The sequence below is a fragment of the Aythya fuligula genome, chromosome 1, assembly GCF_009819795.1.
Source record: "Aythya fuligula isolate bAytFul2 chromosome 1, bAytFul2.pri, whole genome shotgun sequence".
In the NCBI taxonomy this organism is placed as follows: Eukaryota; Metazoa; Chordata; class Aves; order Anseriformes; family Anatidae; genus Aythya; species Aythya fuligula.
The window spans coordinates 183,322,468-183,340,787 of NC_045559.1; the positions used below are offsets into that span (position 1 = coordinate 183,322,468).

The 18,320-nt window shown below is 38.9% G+C and overlaps 1 protein-coding gene across 5 annotated transcripts in view; it reads left to right on the forward strand.

The window, feature by feature from the left end:
• Positions 1 to 18,320, forward strand: part of STARD13 (StAR related lipid transfer domain containing 13) — a 291,823-nt gene that overhangs the window by 40,353 nt on the left and 233,150 nt on the right. For all 5 annotated transcript variants that reach the window (XM_032189232.1, XM_032189250.1, XM_032189259.1 and 2 more), the window contains one exon: positions 5,082 to 5,988. In XM_032189232.1, the coding sequence (XP_032045123.1) occupies positions 5,254 to 5,988 (735 nt within the window). In that variant the 5' untranslated portion in view covers positions 5,082 to 5,253. The remainder of the gene's footprint in view (positions 1 to 5,081; positions 5,989 to 18,320) is intronic.

Consider the following 18,320-nt stretch of genomic DNA (forward strand, 5'->3'; position numbering starts at 1 on the left):
GGAGAAGATCTGATGTTGGTAGACACATCAGTGGGGATGTTGGTTGGAAGGCAGCACATCTGTAACTAATGCACCTGAGACAGCAGTGAATGTAGGCCCAGCTACAATAGCAAAATGTCTCTTTATCATTGTAGTTTATTGAATTTGAGAAGATACTTAGCTTTCTTTGACAATGTAAAATGAGCTTCTGTTACAGTGGAGGTGGGGACAGACAAGGCACGGTTAAAGGGAAGGCTTGGTGTTGCAGCTGTCCTGGGACCATAAACACTTCTAAGTTGAGACAAGCCTCACTGAACTGTCATATAAAGTAGTTTCTGTAAAATGGTTGCCTCGATATGTGGCTTCATTTGCTGAGTGACTCATTCATAAATATGCCAGATTCTTCGCTGACTGAAATACTGCTTAACGTCAGTGAAGGCAATCAGGTGCACGAGGTGTAAGAGGAACCAACATCTAAGCACTGTCTCCCTCACTCACTGAAATGAGTCAGGAGGGACGTAGATTTGGCAGCATCTGTGAAGTGCTTCTGGATATTTCAAGGTGAAAAATGTCATCTGCTGCTGTTGGCAGGCAGAAGCCACTACACAAATAGAAGAGTGTTGCAGCTTCTGCACTTTTCCTGTTTGCTCTAATCAAAAGCAATATACAGAAAGACATACAAAATTATAACTCAGCAGTCCTCTAGCCCCATATTTCCAATGGCAATTCATCCTTTCCCTTTGCAGGCTAGATTTGCAAATAACTGGTTTAAAATCACATTTGGAAACTTGCATGTCCAGTGTGACTACGGTATAGCTCCATTTTGGAGTGCATGCAAAAGTCTGTCTGCAAACCATGATCCCACCAATATACATAAAAAGGAAGACTTGTGAAGCCTTGGTAGAAAATGTAGGTGTTGAAGAAGCATAGACAAACAACAATTAGAATTTGAAAAGTGACATGGGAAGCCAATTTTGGTATTCCTTTCTATTGGAATTATTACATCAAAAGGCATTTTGTAGCTTCCCTTTTCAAAACCTGACAGTATGCAGAGTGTTTGCACTGGGAACCTGGCTCCAGGTGCTCCAGGTGATAAAGCAGTGCATAATGTTCAGGTCTGGCACAATGTGAGGAATGAGGTCACACTATTTTTAGAAGTGCCTGGTGATCCTACGAAGCATGCTCATGATCTCTCTTTTTACTTTTTTTTTTTTTTTCTCTCATTTTTTTTCTGTCTTTTTCTGTGAATAATTTGGCCGGTGCTTGCAGAAGGCTGTTTTAGCCCCAGGGATTCTCACACATACTTCTGTTGACAGAGTTCTTGTGCAGCAAGCAAGCTGAAATGCCTTTTGTTAAGGATCTGCTCATTTCTTTTTCTGTTCTGCCCCAACGCTTGGAGGATCTTTTGGCTACTAACTGAGTTCCTGTTGTTACGCTTATGGAAATTAACTGAATTGAAAAATATGGGGTTACCTTGCAAAACAGGTAAAATTATCATCAGGAAAAGAAAATCCTAATCTCCTAATTTGCTGTTAGTTTGTGTGTTTCACATTCTCTTGGCTTGTTTGTTTAATTTTTCAGGGGAAGATTGTTTAAGTCAATAGGAAATATTAAACAACATCATTGTGAAAGGGAAACAAATGCGCTAGGGGCTGAGGGGTAGAAGCTATTTTGGATGAGTGTTGTTCCATTCCAGCCAAGACCAGGACTTGATTTGGTGGTTAACTGTGTCACTTCCCATTTAAACTTTCTTCTAAAAAGTATGAAAATTCCATACATTCACATGCTCTGCAATGCCAAAATGGAGAATGGCTATTGAAATGCACTCGTGCACTCATTTAAACAGTGTTTGCAAAGTTATTTTAGGTGACTTGCTGTCCTTGTATTGACTCAAGAAAATATACACAAGTAAAATCCTCCTATTTAATGGTTAAGCCTAATACGTGCTTTTGCGTGTGTGTGTGATCTTTGTGCAAAACTTGGTGACTTTCAATACAATTTTTGGTTGTCTGGGCAAAGGAGAATCAAGCCAAGAGAGCATGATACACAAAAATTTATCTGTGAGTCTGCACAGATACCTCTGCTTGCACCAAACCGTAAGAAAATTTTCCTTCCATATCATTTCACTATCTGTACCTTGTACCTATATTAATCCATTGCTGATTTGTACAAGCTTCCATTGGAAAGTAAAATTCAATTTGTAAGTTTTATTTTTTTGTGTGTGTAAAACCTGAAGTTGATTGGATATTACACCCAGATATGGATTTCACATGTTACCTTAAATATATATATATCCTGTGTTGCTTTTTTTGTGCTCTTCCTTAAGCTGTTTTGGAGTTGGTTTTAGTTGGACAGTTAACTGTGGTAGTCCCTACATCATCCCTCTAGTCAGAAAAAACACATATATGTCCAAATGATTTTTATTTTTCAACATCTTAACCCACACCAGTGACTACTGGCACAGCTAATGCTACAGTATATGCTGAGAATCACATATGCATATGAAAGTAATTTCCCTTCTTAGAAAGCCTCAAAAACCTTTTTCAGAGAAATTATTATTTTTCAGAGCTTATAAGTGCATACATTTATAACTGTGGTGATAATTATCTTACTTTGCAGCTCTGTATTAGAGGCCTTTTATAACATGTACAGATTTAGCTCTGAATGTTCAGACCTCTCTGAGCTACACATTTTGCTATGGGCAGGATTTCCAATCCATAGCTCTGCCAAAAATGTTCAATTTTTAGGAGCTTTGAATGTCTATGTGTAACTTTTTATAAAATATGGAATTTGGTATTTTGTATGAGTCTTTTTGTGTTTTTTTTTTTTTTTTTTTTTTTTTTTTTTTCCAGTCACTACTAGGTCAAGTAAAAAGATATGTTCCACAGGATGTGTGGGTAAACTCACACTCTCTTCTTACCACTTCCTCTTTAGAGATTTCTTGCACAAAAGCAGCCTGCTCCTGCATGCTTTCTTTGTCCTGACTTCATCGTAAGAAGAACAAAAAAATAAGAAGAGTCCAATGAAGTAAGAAAACCTAATAAAAGGAAAAACTTTTTCATGCCTTTTTAATTAAACTGCAGAAATTACAGCTTCGCACCACATCCTATAAAACTGAAAATCATATGAACAAAAAAGAACTAAGCAAAGTTTAAAAAGAAGATAAACATTTATTTTATATGCTAGAATATTCAGAGATAACAAAAATACAATTTTTTGCAGTGATTATAATTCACATTTTGGAGTTTGAGCATCATCTTAAAATACTAGCAATAAATAATACATAATTCACTTGCCCCATGCTTGCATAGCGTATAATTTTTGTAGCTTTTTCTGGACCATTTTAAGCTGTATTTTTGTTTTGTTACAACAAAGTTGTTCCTACAAACACAGAGGTGTATTCCTGCAGGTGTTATCACAGTACAGCCTGCTGAGCAGCGTTACCAGAACTAAGGAGGGTCCAGGGAGCAGGCCAAGGATGGCCAATTTCTGCCAGAAAAAAAAAAAAAAAGGATGACATTAGGGAAGGGTGAGGACAGAAAAGAGAGTTTGGGTGGGAGCCCTGGAGACCTGGGGATTTCTAATCCTGCTGGAAGCTTCTGAGACAATGAGGGCTTCAGATGCAGGTTTGTCACTTGCATGTAGACATTGCAATCTTCTATTGTGTAAAAAAAGACATGGGATGAGATTCTTCGTGCCTTTGTCCATCTAAAAGTTGGGTGACAGGTGTAAACATTTTTTCTAGCCTACCTTCATAGTTTTGGATAAGGTGGTCATGCTAGGAGGGCGACTCATCTCATGCCAAAATAGGTATCCAAGATAAGCGAGAGCATTTACCTTCAGGAAGTATTTTTCTCCCTCCACTGACTCCAGCAGAAGGCCAGACAGCTTATAATAATGTCAGACTTTTACATAGCCAGCTATAGCTGAGGGGAAGGCTATCTAAATTGTGCATACCTGCATGCTCACCCCTTCTACAGCTGAAGTTTACATGAATAATATCATGAATAATGTTAATACCATGAATCTAAATATTCTATGCACAATACTCTTTCTGTTACCCAAGGTATGTCTATAAAACTAAAATATATACTCACCAGCAATAAAATACACCTCGCTGGTATAATAAAATACACTGCTTAGCTTATGGCACAAGCAGTGACAGGCGCATCACATGCCAGCATCTTACTCTGCTCGCTTCCCACTTTGACAATCACAGCGCTGCCTTCTGACAAGCCTTCCCCATCAGTGACAGGCCTGCCACGTACATCAAAGGCGTAAGCTTCTCTTCTTATTTTGAAAAGCTTCTGTTCTGCTTTGCTGTCTCCCAGATGGAGTACTGAAACAATCATTAAAATAAATACTATCAATATTCAATCTGTCACAAAAAAGTAAATTACATCTAAGGGTGAATGTAAGCTACTCAGTGATGCAAGATCAGTTCCCCGCTGCTCCTGTCTTCCTGTGCATTGGAGGTCCACAGACTAGAAGCGAGCACAGAAGTTAAGACTGATTTAAACCAGACATGGGCAACTCTGACGTAGAACTGGAGCTTTCCATATTTTTAGCCTTCTCTTTTTGCTTTGCAAATTTATTGGAAATGGGCAGGTGCTGCACTGCATTGGCAATTCAGAGGAGGCGAGTGACAGAAAACTCTACCTGTATTGAAATGTTCTTCCTTTTCTGTCAGCTCCTTTGAGTCCTTGCCCTTCCTCATGACATTTCAGTAGCTTGGCCAAAACACTGTAAAAGTTCTCAATAATTGAACAGACAAAAAAAAAACCACGGTGAATAAGAAGCACATTTTGTAAACAAGCATCTATCTAACATCAGGTTGAATGACTCTGATCCATTGTGTCAATAATAATAATATTTTAAAAACCATTTCTGCGTTTGCCAGTTCTTTCCTCATCTTTAAGGTAAAGAAGTCAAGGTTCATGATGTTTTAAGTTCATTTAATCTGCGTATATCTAATATTTTTGAAGAGAGCTGTAAGTAAATTTGATACAGGAATGTCGTATTTCAGGATTACTTCTACTGATGCATTCCAGTGCAAGCCTGTTACCATCAATAATTTTTTTTCTTTTTCTATTATTTTTCAGGAAGAGAGGGGATTCAGAAAATTGATATAAGAATTGAGGCATTAATAATGATTGCGTGATCATGGTTTTGGAAAAATAAGGAGGTATTTCCTGGCTACATATGTGAAGTGATGTATCGTAAGAAAACCAAGAATGAAGTCATTTTGATCTCTGATGGGTGAAGCTCGTTGGAATGGAAACCAACATCTATGCAGAAGGACAAGGCTCGCCACATCTTACCACTAAGTGCCTGGGGACTGCAAAGGGAGCAAAGTGTGAAGAATTCCAAAGAAAGACAGAACAGGAAAGTACATCTGAATTTCAGGATGTTTTACTGGAACCTGAGTTGAGTTTGCTGTCTGTGGCATCCCTATTAGACCACAATGACACATCCTTGCGACCTAGCAGGGATGCAAGGTGTGTTAGTGTCAGCAGTCAGTGTGAAGCAGAGCAGCTTCATAAGGAATTGTTGTGTTCTGCAAGGCACACGCCAAAGGAAGATCCTTTAAACCTTCCCTTGAACAAGGAATGGCCACTCCTTAAAGGAAAAACTTCAGACAGAAAAACAGAAAGAAGTCACGAGATCAGAGTCATAAAACACAAACCAAGTGCAATCACATTTTCTGATTTTGAATTTTTACCACATGAAGTTAATACTGAGCTCCATATTTGTGAGGCAGGGGGTGCAGGAGATTTTTCATCTGAAGAGGAAAAAGCAGATGGCAAAGACGATGATGATCTGTTTACAGAGCTGCCGCTGTATGAGGCTTTTTTCAATGGTCTCCACAGAAGGAATGTTTTCCCAAGAAAGCAAGCTAAACATGAACTTACTAAGGATCAACACATCTGTCATGGAGAAGACTGCGATGATCGTTCCAAAAAGGAATTGAAGGACCATGACAAGGAAGAAAAACACATGGAGCTGGAGGTAATAGACGCTACTCTTTTGTTCCAAGTGTGTTTAAAATAAGTGGTATTATTTAAGCTTGGTTACAGGAGAATTTACACAAATTTTTATACAGAGATAATGAATGTTAATTACATAATTAGGAATATAAACTTACAGCAAAATATACAAAATGTTAAAAATATAATGCTAGGCTTTTACATTAAACAAATCTATTTCTTCAGATTGGCCAGATTTCCATTGGATTGAACCTCAAACAAGGATTGCTGTTTTCAAATGGGAACATTGGCTCAGTTTCCCTTGCTTCTAGAAGATCATATATCATGCCCCATGCAGCAGATATTCCTGGCTATTCCCTGAGTCTATTGACTGTCCCAAAGGGATACAGCTCTGGTTTCCTAGAAGAGTAGCATATATTTCTTTATGCTGAATAATGGACATTTTTAGAGTAGAGACACCACAGTACTGCTCCTTCTAACCTACAGCACTGCTAAATAACAGCACTTTCTGTATTCTTATTTCAGTAAAATAATACAGAGTACAGGTGACCATCAGGTCTATAATAAAATAAAAAAAAAGTTTTTATCTGTAATGATGCACATCCTGATGCTGCGTAGACCAACGTCCATAATGAATAGACAAGAAGATTTAGGATGAACTGAAATACATTCCGTAAGAAGAATCATCCAACTATAATCCTTCCTAAAAAAAAAAAAAAAAAAAGGGGGGGGTGGGGAAGGAGGGGGATGAGTAAATTAGCTGTTTTATTTATTTATTTATTTATTTATTTACTTTTAACTGGAGGAACAGAAGCTTCCCAATAGAATAAGCAAGGCTTTCCCCCTGCTCCCAGCTGGTGACAAACCAAATGCCTGGAGCTAAACATGTTTATCCTTGGAGTAGTTCAGCTCTAGTACAGAAATATGATGTGATTCCAAACAGTGGAGAAAACAAACTCTTAAAATTCCAGCGTTCCTGAAATGGCAGCAAATCTTGAACTGCACGTCCATCATACCTTTCTTTCCTTTCTTTTCCATTCCTCCTTCATTTTTAAGTTATTTTCCATATAAAAATAGTTTTCCCTTGAAATTCAGGGTGGAACTCTCCTTTTTTTACCAAGTTTCTTCTATTTTTCTTTATCTCTCTATTTTCTTTCTTTTGCTTCTAGAGCTTACAACACAGAGTTGCTTCATTGGTTTCTGATTAAATCAAAGAAAGGAAGTAGGGTCAGGACTCAAATGTCCAAGTCAACATCAAAATTATAGTATATAATGCTTAGTTACTTCTCTCCTTTCGTAGTGATCTATCTCCAGTTTGGGGTGACTAATTCTGACCTTAACTGAGTGGTAGATTTGTGGCTGCATTTGACACTGATCCCAGTGTAAGTAGGAAAGACATCAGCTCACAGAGAAATATTACAGATTTTCACAAAGTTTTCACAAAAACGTTTCTCAGCAGCTACTATTAGAAAACCAAGGCCCAGAGATGGTTCCAAAGCAGTGCACCTTTGGATGCAACACTGACCCTGAAAGATCCTTGTGGCACATGGAATATTAAATGATTGCATTGGTCCGCTACCCTCAGCCAAGGCTTGCTTCCTCATTGACTCAGACACAGTATTCCAGAGGTTCCCGTTAATGTAAATATATAACAAAATGCATGCACAATATCCCTTGGATTCTGTTTACTGAAGGTCAATCCTATAGATAAAAGGGAAAGGCTGGGTGCTGCTGTCATTTAGTTTACTTTATATCTATGCCATAAAATAAACTCAAGGATGCAGCCTGTAGTGCAAAATAATGGATTATAAATTGCCAGACAAGCATGTGAAATTACCTAGTAAATCTCTGAGAATGTGTCAAAACATTTCAAAAACTGTACAGATGCAATGATGCAGTCCTGGTTTTCATTTTTTTTCCATGTAAATAAGTATGTATCATCCTAGAAAAGCCTCCAAGAATTAAAAAGGGATTATCTTGTCTCTAACATTTTAGCAGCAGTCATGCATTAGTACTCAGACCAAAAGCTCCCCCCGTGACTCTGTTTCAAGCCTGTGCTAAGCAAATGTATATCATTGTCACATTATTTATTTGTGTTATGTAGACATGGGGCTGTGGAAGAAATGTCTTTCTGCTGGAAAGAAAATGAAATAAAGACAGCATGGGGTAAAAAAACGTTGTCAAAAGCAACCATTACTGCTAAGCCTCAGACTTAAAGGTAGTATAAAAACCAAATCCTCTCGACCACACAGATCACAGGTAACACCGTGGCCAATACCTGGCTGAATCTTTGCTCACAGTGAAATAGCAATTAAAATCAACCCTGCAGGTTCATTCCTCAATAAATGAACTTGTTCTTGACTGCAGAGGGATGTATCCCCTATTTTTTGATGTAGACAGTAGGAAGGGCTGGCACCAGCCCCACGCTGGGGAGTACAGCCCCTTGTGGGCAGCAGCAGTGAGCAAAGCTGGTGTCCGAATCTCCTCTTAAAACAGTTGTTATGGGCATTTGAATAGTAATTGTGGAAATCTCTGAGTGTGGTGAACAGTAAACGAGTACAGAGAAGATGGAAAAAATACAACTTGTGTATGTTGCCAATGCTGCTACGAGCGGAAGAAACGCTGCTGAAAGCAATTCATATAATGGTGCCCATGAAAAAATGTTCTTTCCCTTTGTCCAAAGGCATACAGAATCTGCCTGTTCTGTGTCATACCAGATAAATGACACTTCTGTTCGATTTATGAATGCGCTGTGGTCCCTGAGTCTCCACCCTTAGACCAGTCCCATATATATTTTCGTATGCTTTCCTTGTAAAGAAAAAAATTGGCAGCTGTTTTTCCTTTTCAGGAGCCTGTAATCAGTAGCGTATTTAATACCCAAGTAGACTTCTTAAAAGAAAAGTAACATTTATTTCCAATGAGGGAGCAAAATTTTGAAGATTTACAAGCATGTCGATATACATGTCTGAAACATTGTTTATGTTATTTCTCATTTTTGAATGGTAATCTAGGTAAGAGCATGGCTAGGATAGCACTGTAGAGATTCTGACCTCCTCTCTGTCATAATATCATTCATATCCTTCTGGTATTATTTATGATCATCGGGTTTTGTTCTAGGCAGCCCTGAAGAGGCGTCTTGAGCCATTCTTCCTTGCTTGTTTTCCTTCAAGCCTTCAGATTAAACTACATGCGTTCTTTGTCCATGTAACCAGCTCAGCATGCAGTGGCAATAAATCTTGTGGAATAGCTTCTGAAACATAACATTTTTCTAGATTTCCATTTCTTCTGACTGTACTGAGCAGGGCCCAGCTGATAACCATATTTAAGCAGGAACTACCGTGCAACTTGACATCAGTGCTCTTACCCCATTCTTACATCACTTCAAAACAATGCGCATTATTTTCAGGAGCAGCATTTCACTCAAAAAAAAAAAAAAAAAGACAGATATTAGGAAAAAAATAAAAGGATTATGTGATCATAGCCTTGACAAAGTGAATTATCATGGATCCTCCCTCTCCTCATTGAGGGTACAGAAATTCTGCTGATGTTGGGGGCTGCTGCAGAGATGCAAGCGTTGTCTTACACATGGTAACAAGCTGGAAACCCTCTCTGGGACAGCTTCAAAGCATCTCTTGGGGGAGCCCATCGTAGCTGTTTTAACAGCCAAACACAGGTTTCTGTCTCTGCTGACATTATTTAGGGCACCTAAGTGAGTTGTCAGAGCTTCCTCTCAGAGAGAAGGGGCACACCAGGATGTCCACGTGCTGGGAAGGACCAGCTTTGCATCATGCATCTTTCCATGCACTGAGGAAGATCTAAAGCCAACATGGTTGTTGTTTTAAAGCCAGGTACTGATGGTGTGATACCTGCACTGAGTGTTCCCTTACACAGCGGGTTTAAACAAAGGGCAAGATACCACTCCCTAGGTGCATGGGAGACAAGATGACCCAAACAGATAATTCAGATAATTAAGGCAGTATTCAGAATTAATATAATCATCAGGGTTTGGCTTTCAGACTGTAGACCCACAGATGTTTGCAGGAGACTGCACAGCCCTGAGACTGGCCTGTACAATATCAGTAGTCCTTGTGTACAATATTGAGTAGCATTGATGGGGCAGCTGTGCCATTGCCTTCCTCCCGGAGTAAATCTTTGCCTGTTTTAAATGAAACAGGAGACTTGTGAAAGCTCTGTCGCTTTTGACGTTTAAAGCTAAGCCAGCTGAATTCTGGCAGTGGTTACAGAAAACAGTCCTTTACTGGCAGGAAGATGGATGATCTGGCTTTCCACTTTCTCTTTCCTTGATGATTCACTTATTTTCATTAATTTGCTTCTTCCGTCCTTGTATTACAATTAGGTAAATTTTACCCTCATTATACCATCATTACTGAGTGACAAGTTTGACAATCGCTGTATAAGCTTAGACCACAAGTGCTTAAATTCAGGGTGGAATAATTTGCTGAGATATAATGGGGAAGTTTCCATGGTACCTGTCCTACATTTTGTCTGATTCTGGCCCGTGTTCTGTTTTCCACAGAAATTCACCAAAGCAGGAAAGCAAGAAGAGAAATAAATAAGGACATGTAGGAGGAGATAAATACTCAAATATTTATTCAAAGATACAGTCTTTGAAATTAATTGGAATTCCTTAAAAGACATGTATTCTTCTGTGTGGTTTGTAAATATTTTAGTTGAATAGTCATATCCAATGAGAAAGGAATCCAAAAATTTGAAGTTTAGGACGATGAATTTGCTTCATTCAAATCCGAATGAGCTAATTCAACTTAAGTGATCAAATCAGAGAAGTTGTGAGGCCTGCAATTTTGATCCAAAATTGTACCTGCCAAAGGAAGCTTCTTATGCTTATATTTGAATGGCTTAAATTCTGCTCAGTCCTTGTGCTTTGTGCATCCCTGCTCAGTGCCTGGCTTGGACACTCCAAAGCACTTTTCCAAGAGGTACTTTCCTGTTTTCATTAATGAAGCTCTGGAGCTTAGGTGGAATTTAAGCTATCTGAAAATTGCCCTGCAATAGCCTCATCTTCTCTGATTCAGTTGTACAAGAGCAAAAACGAGCAAGGAACTTATTAGAGTGAAGCACAAATTCCTTCTGCCATTCCTCCCGTACTTCGGAAGTTTGTTCTTCTCTTTACCCTAGCAAACTGAGACTCCAAAACTAGAGGAGGAGAATGGCTGCAAGCTTGGGATGGCTTCCTCACGAGAAATAATACAGTTATTATTATCTCCCTTTTGCTCATCTTCTGCAGACATGGGATGCCTACCCAGGTAGGAGAGCCAGGTGCTGAAATAATGATTGCCAGGAAAACAGAGCGGTACCTTAAGGGGAGGAAAATGGGAAATGAGTTGTGTAAGACAGGACTGATGTAGCTTTGTACATTCACATTTCCTTGGTGTGTCTGTCAGACCTGGGCTTTCTGTGCTTCAGTTATGCATTCTCTGATAGGTGGAAATGCCATCAGTTGAACTTTGCAAAGTTTCTACCATTTATTCCTGTTTTCTGCCTGCCTGGGAAGGAAGTTGGGGAAGTTACTTTGGCAATGATGGATTATTATCAGTCAATAAATAAACAAATCAGCTCATAACAATAATGTCAGACAAATGCTGGTTTAGAAACAGGTTCTAATTATTAATTTAAAAGAAAGAGTCTTTATTAATTTCAGGAATTTCAGGTATTAATGGTGAACACAACATTTGTACAGAGTTCATTTTTCTTTAATCCCCCTTTTCTTAATAATGTGACAATTAGGATAGGACATTTCTTTTGTCCTACTTTTTACCATGATTGGAGAGAGCTGCAAATGTAACCTCACATCTCACTAATGTGGAAATTAGCTGTACAGCTGTTTCTATTACGAAATTACAGGAACTTTGGAAAATAACTAGTCACAAACATTAAATCAAGGACATGCTGAAAGATCATATCAAATTCAAAGAGATTTGGTGTATTCAGATCTTGCAGGAAAACATGTAGATAGCATCAAAAGGACTGTCCTTTCTCCTCTGTAGACTCACATGCTGCTTACATGTTTTAATAAACATGCATGATTCACTGGTCATTACTAGAGAATTCAAAATTAAAATGCATAGGCCCTGAGAAAAGAGGCATGTTGTTGATAGCAGCAGATCTTTGAAATCACAAGACTGTCATCAGCAGGCATCTCTGGGTGCTGGGCTGAGATTGGAGAAGACACATACACACTGGTTTTGTACAAAATAGCCTATAAAGTATTTTTGGCAATCCTAACTTGGTCTCTGCCAAAAAACTCCTGAAGAAAAGCTGTGATATGAGGGGACACGATTCATCCTTTTTCAAAAGCAAAGCTGACAAGCAAACCTCCGTTTGATGAATGGAACAGGACTCAAAAGATTCAAAGAACATTTTTGCAGTTGGACCCTTCAGGTGTTTTGAAGTCATTTGTGCTGTTACAATAGCATCACTTTCCAAAAATTTGTAGTATATGTTATATATTGCCTATAGAGTGAGATTCTGAGAAAATAAAATAAAATAAAATGCCTGGAGAAAAAAAAAAAAATAAAGAAAAACAGATAATGTATTCAAAAAAAACCAACTCACCTGGATTTTCAAACTCTTTCAGAAAATGTACCAAGTACCTTTCAGCTTTCAGTGCTGAATTAAATAGTAGGAAATTACAGAAGGTGACATTACTGAGTTACACTGCACAGTGGGAAACCCTCAGGCTGTTCAAGTTAATGTGTAAAACTTGGGCCCTTAAGTAGCTTTCAAAATACTATGGAAGATCTTTAGGCTGGCAGTTTCCATAGTGCAGCTGCCTACCACTGGTGTCTGACAAAGGTTTTACGTTGCCTGTCCTGGTTGCAGCTATCGGCATGGGGCAGAGGCTGTGCTGCCAACAGATTGTGCTGCACAGCCCCAGCACAGTCCCACAGCAAGAGAGTAAAAGAGGTGTATCAGGATTCTCCTTTACAGATATTTGGAAATATCTGGAATCTGTGCGATGTGAGACCAGTCAAGCGTCTCGTCTATCTCTACAGAAGTCAACAGAAAATAAACCTTAAGTCAAGGCTCTGGTGAATTCCTCTGCCAGGGCATGAGAACAGGCACCCCGAGAATTACAGACTCTTAGGTGGGGGGAACCAAAAGCAATGTGTAGCAATCTGCTCATCTACGTACCCTTGAAATGAAGATGTTCCTCCAAAGTGCAGATGGAGATTCTGGATAAATGGAGGGATGGGCAGTAGGCAGAACAACTTGTGAAATGGGAAATTATAATAAAAATGGAAGTAGACTGCTCTTACCTATCCAAGTATCTTGGGCAACCAGTGCCTCATCCATTCTCCAAACTACAAGGCCTGCCTAGTTTTGAATTACTTCAGCACAAAGCCTTTTGCAATCCAGCTGAGGGAAACCTCCTCTGAATTAGTTTGGAGTTCTCCAGAAGTAAAAAGGACAGGACTTTTAGGCCAATTCCTGCATCAGAATATTTTTTCCTTCCAGATATTACCTTCACTAAAATCTCATCAGACTTTTGTATTACAGAGCTCTCTTTATCCACACCTTCTGCAGATTCTAAGAAATGCTTTGGCATTTAGTTTTTTTATCCAATGTTTCAAAAATTGGGTCTGGAATAAGTCAGGTCAGGTTGACGATCTTGATTTGGTGACCTTGAAGGTCTTTTCCAACTTAGATAAATTCTATGGTTTTATGCTTCAGTGCAAAAGATTTAACGGCTTATTTATGCTGTGTACTCAGAGAAAAGTTTTCTTGCCTTAGTCTAATCTTTATGATGATGTATTCAGTGATGTGCCATATAATCTCTAAGTTTTGCATTTATTATTTATAGTTCCTATTGAAACAGTGAAATGGTGAAATTTCTGTAGCTATGTAACGAGGATTTTGCAAAGGCCTTTGCAGTTAGTCTAGGGACTGATTTACATGAAATAAAATGTCAGAAAAACTGCTAAACCTGCCAAGTAGCAATGGAATATAAAACTGCAAATTGTATTTCATTCCATAACACATACATCATGTGTAGAAACCAAGAACAAATATGCAAAGCCAACAACTAGAAGAAAAAATACACCCGATATAAAATAGCCCTGATAGCAGGATGGAGTTGGCAAAGAGATGAACGTGTTTTAATGAAGAACATGCCTGACCAGGATCAGTGCCTGTACTGACCTAGACTGAGCACCTACACTCTGGGAGTTCACCTCAAGCTGTACTTTTATCTGCTGTGTGATCACACTTCAGTAACATACTACAAATAACTGTAGCAATAGATATGTGAGGGGAAAAAAATCATGTTTGGGAGATGCAAGATGATTAAACTAAAAAAGATTACCCCTGGAAGACAAAAACGTTCCGCAGACCCTGTTTTGTTTTGTTTTTTTGAAATACTATGATGTAGCTCTTAAGCAATCAGCCTCTAAGCATGTGATTTCTGCAGTATTTGTACTGCATAAATACCGCAGTATTTGTACTTTGACACAAAATGGAAGGCTATCCAGATTTGAAAAGAGAAAAATAGCATTAACAGAGAGAAACAGATTCAAAACGAGAGAAACAGATTCAAAAAGTCTTAGTGGGAAACCCCCATGCTAGGCAAGCAGGGATGGACTCCATTCTTTCTGAAGTAGCCAGAAGTGCATTAAACAGGCTCAGAAAATGCTTTTGAAACCCAACTTTTCAGACATGGTAATGGCAGACAGCAAAGGCATGTGAACGGCAGACAGCAAACTAAAATTGATGCTTCAGGGTTCTCAGATGACTTTAAAAAATAATTTACTGTGAATACAAACAATAAATAATAGCAAATTCTATGATAGGAGGAATTGCTATGCGTTGGAAAGTGTAGCTTCTCTTCTGTGCGTTGTTTTCACTTCTGTGTAAACTGCCTAAGAAAATGAGTTTGAGTTGCATTTAATGGAATGCAAATGTCTAAGACCAAAATAAAAAGTCTTTTCTAAAAAGTCTTTTAAAGGTGACTTTAAGGTGACTTTTTAAGGTGGCTTTTTAAAAGTCACCTTCAGGTGTTCCCCTTCAAGTACTGTTTTTCTTACTTGGAAGTTGTCTTCAAATGTTTGCAAATGCTAAGGAGCGGCCGCACAAGCTGTTCAGGCCACTCAGCATTTAATTCCAGTGCAAATTAAAATCCCTCTTTGATAGCAGCAAGTATGAGGTTGAAAACAGGAAAAAAATAAGAAGGAAAATTCAAAGAAAATAAATGGTATTTTCTTTGAATACCATGGTATTGGTAATATGGTATTATTACCATAATAATAATGGTAATATAGATCCAAAAGAATCTTCTAGGTATAGCAGGGCAAGTCAAAACATTTAGTTTTGCGAGGGAAGTTATTTCTAAAATTGGGGTTACTTCAGTTCAGAAAAAAAATCTCCCCAAAGACTCCCAGTTCTTCATGACAGTGAATGACTCCTCAGCCTGGGAGTGAGCGAGGTGTCAGGAGCCTCCAGCAGCTTGCTAGGTGGGCTACAAAGGAGCTCGTACAGCTTCACTGGCAGGTAAAGGTATTTTCCCCAGAGGAATATTGTCGAAATTAAACTGTCTTTGACAAGCAGTTCAACTTTGATGAATCGACAAATATCAATCAAAACATTATTTGTAAGAAATAAATAAACAAACACATTCCTAAAGAAAATGATATCATTTTTGGCATTTTAAATTTTACATTTAAACATATTTTGGGTGTGCTGCAGCAAGACTGGTTTCTACCTTTTTCTACCCAGCCTTATTGCAGCAGAGCTGAACTACTTACTGACCAGTTTATCCATTTTCTCACTGTGCGGGGGGCTCTTGCCCAATTCCCCTTGTGTTGTGTGTGTTTTGTTTTTTAAAGGTGGTAAATATCACGCCGGGACTATACCGAGGCGAGCAGGATTAGTAGTAGGAGATGAGTAGTAGGAGAGCCTGACCCTTTTTGAAGCTCCTCAAGTCCTACACTAAGATGCAATTTTAAAACTCAAACCGTGATCCTTCCAACTTCTGTCCTGGAGCTTTTGGGTACAGCATGAGAGCTTATACAGGACATAAAGGCTTCTCAGCAAGGAGGTATCCAGATATGCCTCTTTAAACCCCCAAATCTCTCAGTTCTACACACCTTTTTGATAAGGTTTCACTTGTTAATGCTATTGTGAAGTCTCTCGCATTTCAAAATACACAAACTTTGTTTGAAATACGTAAGTGGAGGAACTAGCTGAAATTCAAGCCACCTTGCATAAGGCTGGGACTTGTTTGTTTTCAGTTATTTGCCAGAGTTATGTCAGCACACCTTTTTATTTGGATTATTGTGGTTGACAGTTGTTTTTTTTTCCTGTTGCTAAAATCTTTCATATCACATGAAGCTGAAGTTTATGTGAATACAAATACCACTGCTGATAACCACTCCATGGCAGGTTGTTTTTTTCTCTTTATTACTAATTCTCTTTGTAATTTCAAACCATAGCATTGCCCTCTTCTTTTAAAACAGTACTTTTCCAACTATAAAAACAGCTTATCAAATAGCATAGACAGAATTTCTGAATGGTCTCAGGTATGGCACTTCACAAAGAGCCAGGCGAGTGCAAATAACATGGAAGTTACTCAAAATATAATGTATATTAGGACTGGAAGTCAGCGATGGGTAGGCTAAACCCCTGCCTGATAATGAAAACCCTGGGACAGGCTGATGTGTACAGCTTCACCTGTCCCAGGACATCCTTAGTGCTTTTGTGTCTGGAAGATTTTGCAGAAGCCCTGCAGGTTTACAAAAGCAGCTGCCTCTGATTCCTCTCTCTCGCCCCCTCCCACACCAGCAGAAAACATCTGAAGCAAGGCACAGGGAACGTGCCTGAACCGTAATGCTCTGGTGATGAGAGCAGTTGCTGTTTAGTGACCCTCGTGCTCTTTAAAAGAAGACTGAAAGGCCTGTGACAGATTTTCTGAGCTCTAGGCCACATTCTCCAACCTTTCTGCTATATAAAAGCATTTATATGGTGTCAGCAATATGCTCACATGCTCTGGGGATACAGAATTTTTTCCTCCAACAATGATGCCTGAGGCTACTCTATCAAAGCAGCTTTTCTTCAGAATTGAGACTTAACATTTTTTTTAGGAGAATGTGTTTTATGGATTTTACCTGCGTTATCTTTTTCCCCAGCTAAAAAGGACATGCTAAAATCTATAATCACTGTTCTGTTGCTTAGTTTATGATTAAAAAGCAATGAGTCTCCATAAAATAGCACGTCCAAGGGGAGCACAATATGCAAGTCAGCATTTTGCAGTAACATTACAACATTGCCACATACTTCCCTGTTACCTTTCATTTCATTCTAGCAAGATTGTTCACAAATATGAATAGTTACGTTTCTGAAAGTTATTCTGAACACTTATAAGGTATTTACATCTGTGTTTCTGACCTCTGAAAGAAGAAATGTAGCTGGAATTTTGAGAGCTTTAAGCAGATAGCTAGCATTAACAACTAAAACATAAGGCAAAATGCATACTGTATAAATTAGTAAGGGATTCAGGAACATAGGCATGCACAGACACACAGACATATGACTGTTCTTGTGCGTGAGGGGACAATCTTAACTTCAGCAGTTAAACTCCACCTAATTCCTTCAGCTCCTTCGTTTTTGCATATGGCAATGGAGACTCTCGTGATTAAAAGGAAAGAGCATAAAACTACAGTGGAGTGTTATAGTAGCACACCCTGTGGGTTTTCACATAGGCAGGTAGCAAGAATTTATCTCTCAGTTTAACAAAGTGTAAAAAAAAAAAAAAAAAAGCTCAGGTGACTAGCAAGTGTCCTTGGTAGAACCATGGCCGAGAGTTTATCTGTAAGGCAATGTCTCTCCAGGTTGAAAGTTTTTTGCTGTTTTTATCTAATATAGTGACAGAGTGTAATCTGCTGTTTAAAATTACGGCATTTAATTTTAATCTAAAATGTAGATATATTCACTGTCTGTGGTCCCTGACTATCCACGGCCCTGGTAGGCTTGTTGCTCTCATTGCTTCGTTTCCTTCCCAGAGAAACGAGCGGCAGGAGACCTTTTCTCCATTAACACTAGTGACAGGACCCGCGGGAACGGGGTTAAGCTGAGGCAGGGGAAATTTAGGCTGGACGTCAGGAGGGGGTTCTTCACAGAGAGGGTGGTTGCACACTGGAACAGGCTCCCCAGGGAAGTGGTCACTGCACCGAGCCTGTCTGAATTTAAGAAGAGATTGGACTGTGCACTTAGTCACATGGTCTGAACTTTTGGGTAGACCTGTGCGGTGTCAAGAGTTGGACTTGATGATCCTTAAGGGTCCCTTCCAACTCAGGATATTCTATGATTCTATGATTCTATGAA